Source organism: Motacilla alba, chromosome 8, assembly GCF_015832195.1.
Source record: "Motacilla alba alba isolate MOTALB_02 chromosome 8, Motacilla_alba_V1.0_pri, whole genome shotgun sequence".
Classification (NCBI taxonomy): domain Eukaryota; kingdom Metazoa; phylum Chordata; class Aves; order Passeriformes; family Motacillidae; genus Motacilla; species Motacilla alba.
The window spans coordinates 18866500-18877863 of NC_052023.1; the positions used below are offsets into that span (position 1 = coordinate 18866500).

Genomic DNA, 11364 nt, shown 5'->3' on the forward strand with positions numbered 1-11364 from the left:
TACAACGTAAAGAAATATTCTTTTCACATATCTCTGCTTGAGCTTCTCATGTGCAAGTTTGGAGGGGCCAGGCCCCCAAACCTTCCTTGCCTAGCACAGTGGGTCTGGCCACAGTGCATCAGGATGCATTTCAACATCTCAGCCACAGAGCCTCCACATCCCACAACTTTGCCTTTGGTGCTGAACATCAGCACCCAGATCAGTCAAAGCACCACTGCTGGTCAGAAGAAGGGAGGTAAGGAGGAATAGTAACAAATTCCACCTCTCCTTCCCTCCGTCTTTGCTTCTGCACCGGAAGTTCACTATTTTCACAGCCATTTTGCCAGCTCTGGAAAGTGTGTGGTGAAAGAGGTGCCAACCAGAGTGAAGCACGCAGACAGTTCTCTGGTAAAAGGAAAATTGTCAAGCACGTGGTTTAGATTTTCACAGTGAGGAGCTTGGGAAAGGGCATTTCTTCAGGCAACAACTCACCCACCATCACCGAGGTGCACAGATTTTGCCTGTGCCCCCTGCCTTGAGGCTGCCGGCCTTGTTTGTGTTGTTCCCATGACACCCACAACTGCTGCTGCCAAGGACAATTTCCTTCCACAGGAATGTGTATTCTGGCATAATCTTAAACAAACATCACTAGGGGGATTTAGTCAAAGAAATCTACTGGTAGTTTTATTTTGCAGTGGAAATCTGTAAAGCATATTTACAATGCCCTTATATTTTACAAGAAACGTCTGATTTGGCTCATCACAAAACAACGGAATTCTGACATTGATCTGAGAATGACTGAAGCCAGCAAGATTACCTTAGCAGTGCTAGAACTTACAGGATTATAACCCCAGACATTTTTTGAATAATATTTAAAATAAAATGTTTTTCAAATGAGCCTCAAAGGCTTAAATTAGTTTAAATTTGTTAGAAATGCATAGCCCAGTGATTGTGTAACTTCATTGAAGGTATAGAGTTTATAGCAATATCAGTGAAAAGCAAGTATTTTCCAAACATTACCACAACCACACAAATTATATTAAAAAACATTTATGCTGCAGAGTAATACAAAATAAAAATAATCTGATCAGCTCGAGCAATATTGATTTATATCTTTGAATTAACAAAATTTCTCTGTACAGTTGCAATAAGACTTCAGTTTTACAAACTGATATTTAGTTGAACATATTTATAACACAAATTATACACTATATACAAACCTAGTTCTTCACAGAACTCTTTCTTCAGAATGCTTCAACACAGAAATTATTTACCAATTTCTAGGTCAGGATTCTAGCTCTTCCTTTAATTTAAATACTAAAACACTTATCAGAACATGAAAATAAGCCCATTTGCTATCACATGGTGCTGTTCTTAAGTCACTTGTTTGTTACCGTATGTTACAGAAGAGTAGAACCAGTACCAGCAATAAATAAATGTGCTTATTATCAACTAAAGACTTATATTCACATGATCAAACTTTCAACCTGAGAGCTTTTACAAGACTGTAGGATCCATTGATCTTTGCTTGTCTTGACACGTAGATCAAAATTGCAACTGCAGGTACTGCTACTGCTGCTACAGATGAGAATGCAATAATCAATGGTATCATCTGATCTGGTTCTTCCAATCTTGCTGAAAATGGAGACAAAAGGAGAAGAAAAAGTGTAAACATTGTTTGAAACAGATATATGTGCATCACTGTAAAAGCAGTGTTATTAATGACCTTCATTTGGAACATATTTCTGTTTTCATGCACAAAGCATATTTTTTGAGTTTTCCTTACATTGTTTTCTTTAGAACTTCATATTACATACTTTAATTCCTAGTCACTGTCTTGGTCTTGAATTTATTATGCAAGTTCAAACCTATCTGATATCATCTATAATGAAGAATACCTTGAAATTCACAAAGAATACAAGAGGAATTCCACATATTATACCCAGGAAACATTTGGGTACATTTCAACCTCCTGAAAGTCATCCTTCAAGGGGAAGACCATGGTTTAAAAGCTCAATATTTAGATTTTCTGTGAAACACAACCTTCTGTGGATTAGTCTCATTGTCCAAGCATGTGTACAGAAATGCAGCTGGGAATCACCTTTTTGTGGCCCCATCCTTAAGGCTACCACACCAACTCAGCTAAGAGAGGCAATGACAGCCACACTGGAAGTAGGTTAAAATACAGCTTATTCTGACCAGGTTGTTTGGTTTGATTTTGGGTGAGGGTTTTTTTTTCAGGTTAGCCACAGTACTGCCACACAAGGATCAGCTATGAAGTAGTTGTGCTCACCTTGACTAAAACGTACCAAAAAAATAGGTTTAAGGTAATAGAGCCACCTATCTACAACAGCTATCTCAATCTCTGTAATGCTGTTCCAACCTTACTGAAAATATGAAGGACGTACATGCTTGTATAATTTTTGGTGACACTGCAGAGTATAAAGTTTCCATTCACTGATGGCAAAATAATTTCTCCTGATGGGCTTTTTTTTCAGGACCATCTCTGAGGATGTATGTGCTACATGTAACAGTGATATTTTCTACTTCTTTAACATTTTCTGATGGCTATACTAACACAGTAATATTTTGGAGAGGAACTGAAAAGAAATTCATGGTAGGCTTTAGCAACAAACAGAAGCAAAACTCATGAGGAATCAGCAGCTTTTACATGCAGAATATGAATCCAGTTAAGTGGCCCACTGTAGTAGTTGAGCCTGCAGCTTTAGACACTGCTCTGTCACCAGCTATCCTTCACCACTGAAGCCAACAGCAGCTGGCAAAAAGAACATTTTATCAACTGATAGAGTATGTTGCATAACTTTTACATTATATGGAGCCTTCTTATTTCAAATTCATGGTTTATGTGTTTAAGTTCATGAAAGGGCATGGACCAACAAACCCAGAGGCTGATATCCTCTCTCAACAGAAGAGAAACAGAAAAGGCAAAGGAAGGAGTCCTCGAACTGTATTTTTTTTTCACAAGGTTCTGCAATTTTATATCCTGTTTTCAAAAGATGAAGTGGAAATACGAAAATAATTTGAAACAGAAATTATTTTATGCATCTGCTATTTTGGACAGAAGTTTTCATTAGCATTAAGACCCTATCACTTAGGACAAGAACCTCTGCAACTCATGTTGGATTTTTTAAAGACAATTAATTCTTAATGAAATTGAAGAAGTCACTCTGTGTAAAACAAATCCTAGCATGAACTCTGCACAGCAGTTATATTAATTAACCTTTGACATAAGTACTATGTGCTGAGACTGCTCCCCCAGTTCATTAACAGTATGCATGTGTATTTTCCTGCATCCCTTAGCCAAGCCCTGTCTGTGGTATATTTGCTATCTACTGTTTCAAGGGTTGTGAACCCATCACCAACTTTCTTTTATAGACTAGTCCTAAGAGATGTAACATCTGCAGATATGCAAGGAATAGTAACACTTTGTCCTTGTTTCACTTTGCTTGAAGGGGAAATCAAAAGTGTACTTTTTAGTGCAGCTATAAAAATAGTAAAGAACAGGGAAGAGAGCTGAATTGGTGGCAGAAGTGATCCCTAAGCAAGACACTGTTGCTATGCAATAGGCAGAAGCAGCAGAGCTAAAGCAGAGAAGTCTGATTACTACTGAAAATGAAACTTCGCTTTCATTCCAGCTAAGTTGAGGAATCAGCATTTCTTGTAGCTTAAATGCAGCTTGTAAGAGCAGGAAATAGAGCTGAAGCTTAGGCAAGAAGCAAGGAGCTGTAATACAGTGCTTCCAAAGAGCAGCTTCAGCATGTACTGTCTCCCTGAATCTTTCCTATACAGATATCCACTGGTAGGCCTGCCTGGAAGGATATGTCCTTCCAGGCACTGCATATCCTCTTTACCTCATGCATACACTTGGCAGTTGGAAGGAGTGATGTAAGCCCCAGAAACTTAAGAACTTTTCATAATCTATCTGTATTAAGGCAGACTTCACGCTTCATTGTTTAAAGCTTCCTAAGGCACTTAGTGACATTAGGGCCACCTTTTAACTCCACTGAATCAAAGACACAATTACCTCATTCTTTAAGAAGAAGATTCGGACCTAAAATACATAAACCAAAAAACTTTTTTTCTGTCTTGTTCTACAAACCTTGAACATATAATTTCACAGCTTTTTCTTCCTTGCCAAATTGATTAGAAGCTTCACATTCATAAAGCCCCAGATCTTGACTTTTCAAGTTCTGTATAGTTATAGTTGCATTTTTAGAAATTTTCTCAGACTCCCCGGTGGCCTTCTTTTTCTTCCAGGAGATCACAGGAGCTGGATTACCGGAACTAGTACATTTCATTGTCACAGTTTCTCCTTCTTTAAGAGCAGCAGTAGGGAAAACAGTGATCATTGTATTCTTTGGTCCATCTGAAAGGAAGAGTCCTATAGTTAATCATCACTGGATTTTTTAGAGACGGATCCAACACGTCCTATTGGATACCAGATTGTTAGCCTCCCAAAGCTAATTTCTTTTTCATTCTCAAAACAAAAGTAAAGCACACAATATCAAAGTTTCTGTACAAACCCTCCATAGCCTAGACATTCTGACCAAATACTTCTAACCATGTAGATCAGCTTCTCACTCATTCAGATCTCTACTAAAGACTGTCATCACATTAAAAATTTTGTGACTTTGTTTTGTTCATCAGCACTGCTCCTTTCTTAGGGAAAAACAGAGGACTACGATGATTCTTTGTTCTCACAGGGTTTCATTTAATTTGATGGTTATATTTATCACTGAAGAACTAATTAATTATTTTTAAATTACTGGGAAAACTTTACACATACTTACATTTCACATTAAGAGTGATTTCACTTTTACTGTTCCCATACTTATTTTCTGCTACACATTCATAGTCTCCTCCATTTTGGAACATCACAGATGGAAGAAGAATACTCCTGGCACTGTAAGTCCCTCTGTCTGCAGTGTCAGATTTTCTCCTTAAAATAATCTTGGGAGGAGGGTTACTTTCAGCAGAACATTGTATGGAAACATTTTCTCCTTCCTGAACTGTTGTAGAAGGTTCAATGGAGAGTTTTGTAATGACTGGAGCACCTGCATGAGAAAAGAAAAGGCTGTTAGAGTAATGCAAAGGTACTACAGATGGAGAAGGTTTTAAGATAGCAGGAATTGCTTGCTAAAGGATCTGTTTATTTTGCTTTTGATCCCAGTCTCAATCTAAGACTTTTGGCTCTGTCAAAACAGTAGCAGTCAATCAATCAATCAATCAATCAATCAAAAATATTACAACAACAATAATATCATTATGTCCAAAACAGTTTTACCATTAAATGCCTATTAAATATAATGCTAATGACTAAAACTACTAGTTCAAAGAAGGGGACTGTGATGTCCCTGTGAAACTGGTACACACATTACATTTCACAGAAATAACAGTGTGTGTCCCCCCCACTTTCTCAGACTCTTTTGTGACTTTTAGTGTTGCATTGTGGGAAATATATTGAAATGTGCACGTACAACAGCAGTACTGAGAGAATTAGCTGAAAATTAAATATAGAAAGAAAAACTACAGCATATGAGGAACAGCCTTAAATTGAAGCTGAATCCTGAATATGTAACAAGGAAAGCCCCGTGTTTTCCTAATTTTCAGTGTTTCAGCATCCTCCAGCCTAACAGAGGTCAGCCAGTTAGGTACTGGATAATACAAGTGAAACTCAAACAGACTTTTACCTTGTATAATAATGTCCACAGTTGCTTTCTCTGTTTTATTAGTTACCAGATTAATTACTTCACAGATGTACCGTCCTGAATCATTGAAGTGGACACGGGGAATAGAAAGAACATTGTTTTTTATCAGATGCTGAATGCTTTCTTCAGCCAAATATTTACTCCAAACTATTTGTGCTGGCGGGTTACTCCAAGTCACACAAGTGAGGTTCAGAGAGTCTCCTTCCATTGATGAGTTGCCTGGAGATGCAATAATGACAGTATTTTGTGGACCAACTGTAAGAAAACAAAAGGAAGACAAGATCAGTATGTAAATGAAGAATGACATGCACATCTCTAACTCTAGCTTTTCTAGAGGTACATGTCACAGAATATCAGGAAAAAAAAGAAAAATATGTATCCCAGTAGCACAGTGGGACCATTTTTCCAGAATTAGTAAGATGTTTTGCTTGCAGCTTTGAAAGCTGAACTAGCCAAAGCCCTTGTACAAAAATACTTACAATTTGCATTAAGTTTCTGAGAAGATGTTCTCTCTTTGGGTTCAAAATCCATATCAGCAATCGGTAACCTGGCCACACAGGTAATCTCTTTCCCATTATCTTCAGCCTTGGGATGAAATGTGTATGTCACAGTTTTGGTCTCTGTATTTGTGCTGTCATCTTCCAAAAAATATTTCTCATGAAGAATATGTTCATCTTTCTTTAGGAGAACTTCCAGGTGATCAGAAGGATACACATCAGGAATTTTACAGGTGACAGTGGCTGGTTTTCCAGCAACTACGGGGGAGCTGATCTCAATGATAGGATCACTGGGGAAAGCTAAAAGAATAAAATCAATTTCTTTAGACTAGCAGAGAAGAACAGTAGGGTCAACATAAGAGCAAGATCCAGACACCAAATATCTTGAGTTTAGAGGTGCTCAGAACATGACGTTCTATCAACATTATTACAAGACACGTGTTGATCTGAAGACCCACAGGTCCTTTATCAGCAGTACATATACTAACAGGAAGTTTATTTGCACAAGTGTTGAAACATGATCACAAAAGATTAGTAAGATTCAGCATGGCACCCAGGCAGTGATAGAGCTGCTTAACTATAGGCATTCAGAGCAATCCATACACTAGTGCTATCCTGTTTTCTGTGCTGGGAGGTTTAGTAATCTGAATTATTCTCCTGCAGACTACAAAGGCTTTGATTTTTATTTCCCCAGCTCTAGGAATGCATTCAGGCAGTGCATGATTTGGCTTTTAAGAATTACCAAAAACAAGAATAAATAATACTAGTACATACAATCTTCAATGCAGATAGTAGAAAAGGGCTAAGAAAGTATCCTGAACAGACACATAAAGGAATCTCAGAAGGAAGTATATGTTGAGCTATAACACTCATTATCCTAGAATTAAAAGTTAACTGGTTACCACAATATCTAAAACAATTATTGAGTTTTCTGTCAACATGTACTATTTAAAGAGAATTTTACAGTTTTACTTACAGTAAAGTTCAACTTTGACACTCTTCTCCTTTTTCCCTCTCCCATCACATATGACAGTACAAAGGTAAGAATGAGCATTCACAATGCTAATTGGATCCATAGTTAATGTAGAGTATGTCCTGTGGTTGTTGACTTTTCCTCCAAGGGGGCTGTCCATCTGTGTTCTCCAGGAAAAACTTGGTGATGCACAGCCAGTAGTATTGCATGTGAGTATGAGTGTGCCTCCAATCTGTGCCACAATTCTCTCAGCAGGTATAATTTCCATTTCAAAAGCTTTAACTACAAAAGGGAAAACACACATCAATTCAGCAGCTTTCTCAACTTTTATTTTCCTGTTTCTTCTCTTGTTCTACTGTGACATGAGGTCTTTATGCTTCATTTCATTACTTTATGGTTGTGTGGAAGTTAAACTAATAAAGCTCATGCAGTGGTTTTATATATTCAAAACACCCCATAAACATTGCTATTTTTGTCAAAGACAATACAGACTCAGATGACTGGCAGTTTTCATGTATAAAATAGCATCAACCAAATTTAAATAAATGCATTGGCGCAATATAACCTTTTTTTTGTCAGGTGGATCTGATTCTAAAACTTTGTAATATTTGAGGGGAGAGGTAGCAGGTAGATAGCAAAGATAACAGCAGAAACACTTTCAACAGGACATTTAGTACCAAACTTGCTTGTTACTGTCAGGAATGACAGTAAAAAATCAAGCATCCAGTGATATACTGCAGTTATCTCCTAGACTGTCTTTTAGCAAACTCAATAGGAAAATGACTGAGTCATTGCAGAGCACAGAAAAGCTCAAAGTAAATGTCAAAAAAAGCTTCCTGACATTTTGACAGGACTACTTAATTGACAGTTGTATTCACTGAAATGAAAAGTTAACTGAAGAAAAGAGAAATAAAGATCAAGCAATAAATTTTAGGTCAGTTTACACTTAACAAAGTTTAAAAAAATAAAACCAGTGCCACCAACTCCCCCCTTCCCCAACTTACCAGTCCTTAACACATACAAAATTACTAGCACAGCCTGGCTTGCTCTTCCCATCTCTTTAAACATTTGTGATAGCTGCTACTGGATAAAGAAAGTAAATTCAGAAGTTTACTTTCTATTTTCTGTGAAGAAGCACTGTGAGATCTTGCTGCTCTGCAACAGTTTATTTTACAAGAGCTCCAGCTTGCTCTTTATAAAGGCTCTCCTTGGTGCAGAGTGGGAAATCCCTGGACGGGAAAATCCAGAGCAGGGAGGAAGAGCCACGTATCAGACGGTGTTCGTTGGCTCAGCGCCCTCTGCTGCTTTTCCGACAGCCCGGGAAAATAAATAGTAACGCTTTTGTAATTGCAGTGCCTACTACATTTGAAAAAATCTGTTTCAGAGCTGATCCTGTAAATGGCTGATAAAATTAAAGAACGTGCATAAGTCCAAGTAATTGAATGCAACTATATGTCAGATAAAAAGTTATTCAAATTTGTTTTTAACGAAAATATTTTTGTGGGATTGAGTCTTCAGAACAGTTCTAACAATGCTCAGCTCTGTAAATAACATTACATGACTCAGTATTTCCTTTGAAAACTGTGCTACCAGTTTCAGAGGTGTTGTTACTCATGTTCCTAAGTATTTCTGATCTTTAAAAATGAAGAAATACATCAGATAACAGAAGTCTGGAAATCTGACTTAATCAGCTTGAATCAGGCTCATGCTCTTCAAATTAATGGAATTAGTTAATATACCCAATGCCACTTTGCAGTGGATATACAAATCCAGTTTGGAATATTTCTGAGGACAATTCTTGCTGGCCAATATGGCAGCGATGTTAGGAAAAAGATAAAATAACACTTTCAGTGTTTAATTTTCAGTTGGAAAATGCTGTGAATGCAAAGAATGGATAAAGGTTTCTAAATCTCAGTTGTTTATTTATCCAACTACTTAAGTAATTCAGGTACTACAGAGGGATCTGGACAGGCTGGATAAATTTGCTGAGGCCAATTGGATGAGGTTCAATACAGCGAAGAGCAAGGTCCTGCTCTTACCTTACAACAACCCCATACAGCGTGACAGGCTTGGGGTAGAGAGGCTGGAAAGCTGCCCAGGGCAAAAGCTCCTGGGGATGCTGGTTGACAGCAGCTGAACGCCCAGGTGGCCAAGAAGGGCAGTGGCATCCTGGCCTGCATCAGGAATAGCGTGGCCAGCAGGAGCAGGGCAGTGATTGTGCCGCTGTACTCGGCACTGGTGAGGCCACACCTGGAGAGCTGTGCCCAGCTGTGGGCCCGTCACCTCAGGGGAGACACTGAGGGGCTGGGGTGAGTCCGGAGAAGGGCAGCAGAGCTGGGGAAGGGGCTGGAGCACAGGTCTGAGGAGGGGCAGCTGAGGGAGCTGGGGTTAATACTAATACTAATACTAACAACAACAACAAATGAAAAACCCTTCCCAAGACAATCCAAGAATTATCCAGAAGGCAATAAAACAAGGAAATCTGAAGCCTAACCAAAAGTCACTAAAACTAAAATTCAATATAATTGCTACAGTGGATTCTATCATAATATTTTATTTTTATTACCATCATCATTTTTTTTTTTTTTTGTTAGAGGAGGAGGAAAAGGAGGAGAAAGCAGAGAAGGAGGTGGAGAAGGACGAGGAGGAGGAAGAATAAAACACTCTTAAGCGTCACAAAATGCAAGCAGAGTTCTGTTCTGGAAGTACTACTATCAAATCCAAAAATCCAAGAGCTATCCAGGATAGGAAATAACACTTCTACACAATATGATTTTATTGCAGAGAAAGTGATCTTGTTGAAGGAGAGTGTACTCTCTCAGTTAAGTTGCAAAGAATTACTTTTAAATTATAGTCAGAGAAAAACAAGAAATGAAACTGTTCTTCTTGGACTGCTTAAATAATCATCAGAAGCGAAGCTGGAAGAGAAAGGGCAATATTTCCTTGTTTCTGGGAAATCAGTTTCTAGACGGAAAAAAAATTAAACATAGGAGGCCGTATCTGCATTCTGGAAAAGTTTTAATCAAGTCCTTCATCAGATAACATGAAATAGGAAATAACTCTGATCCTCGTCTCAGTAAATTAAACGGTACAGCTGCCATGAACTTTACTGGAGCTGGATCCTTTCCAGAGGGAGTACTATACTGAGTGATCAGACAAATTCAACTCAGACAGTTTAGGTAAGAGCAGAGTTAGCCAACAAATATTACTAAAGGAAGCACAAATCTGCCAAAAATTTAAAAAGTTTTAAAAAGTTTTTTCTCTTTACACAATTTCAAATGTAAGCCTTCTATGGATTTAAAATAGAATATGTACATTACTGTTGCTCCTACTACCCCCAGCATCAAGCTCAAAATAGGAAGATGGGCACCAAGTAGGGTTATTTTCAGAACTGTCTGTAAATAAACAGAGATCAGCTGACAAGTTTTAGCACTTGACCTTGAGAGTTCAAATAATCTAGTTTTTTATTCAAACAGCACAGAAGAGGATGTTGGGGGTAAAATAGAGGATGCATCTACATCCACGGTGAGATAAGTATTCTAGTACCAACTGGAAGAAATCTTGACACAGGCAGAGTGTAATGAGGACTGGAATGAAACAAGTGTAACAAGAATATTACAAGGCAAAAAAGATTTTAAAAATTAAGCACTGGGATGTAACTACATGTTTTTCAATACATCTAGTAATCAAAAGAGACTTCTAGGGCTTAGATGGACAAACAAAGATAAAACAATTATGTGTTGCAAAACAGAGTTTGGAAATACTGAACACAATTTTTGACCTGGCATAAGAAAACAAGTGGTCCCTCAGGAAACTAAAATTTACATCAGATTTATCTGGAATTTAAGAAAATGAACCATTTCAGAACTGTGCTAATAATTTGCTTTAACTCCTACTTCTGCAATCCTATTAAATACCTATATGATGCATTTATTAGCTTCCTCTAAGAAAAAGAGATAACAAGTTCTTGAAATCTTAATGAATTATTTGAACAAAATGCATGTTATCTAACACATTAGTTATCCAATGTTTATACACCTTTTCCTGCATTTTTCCTCCTGTCTCATGGAGGTTATTAGGGGAAAACTGAAAAGCTAACCTTTTGCAGAATCTGGACTCTTTAAAACCTTCACCACTGGTTTTGTGATTCATGGCCAAGGACCTATGGTGAAGAGAGAGAAATTTC

At 37.8% G+C, this 11364-nt stretch overlaps 1 protein-coding gene across 1 annotated transcript; it reads right to left on the reverse strand.

The window, feature by feature from the left end:
• Positions 1 to 636: 636 nt before the first annotated feature.
• VCAM1 (vascular cell adhesion molecule 1) lies at positions 637 to 8411 on the reverse strand. Its single transcript, XM_038144849.1, has 7 exons — positions 8183 to 8411; positions 7182 to 7460; positions 6188 to 6505; positions 5691 to 5963; positions 4791 to 5054; positions 4100 to 4366; positions 637 to 1614 (listed from the first exon to the last, which is right to left on the reverse strand). Exons 1-7 carry the CDS (start codon positions 8244 to 8246, stop codon positions 1454 to 1456), a joined length of 1626 nt encoding a protein of 541 aa, XP_038000777.1. The 5' UTR covers positions 8247 to 8411; the 3' UTR covers positions 637 to 1453.
• Positions 8412 to 11364: the final 2953 nt, after the last annotated feature.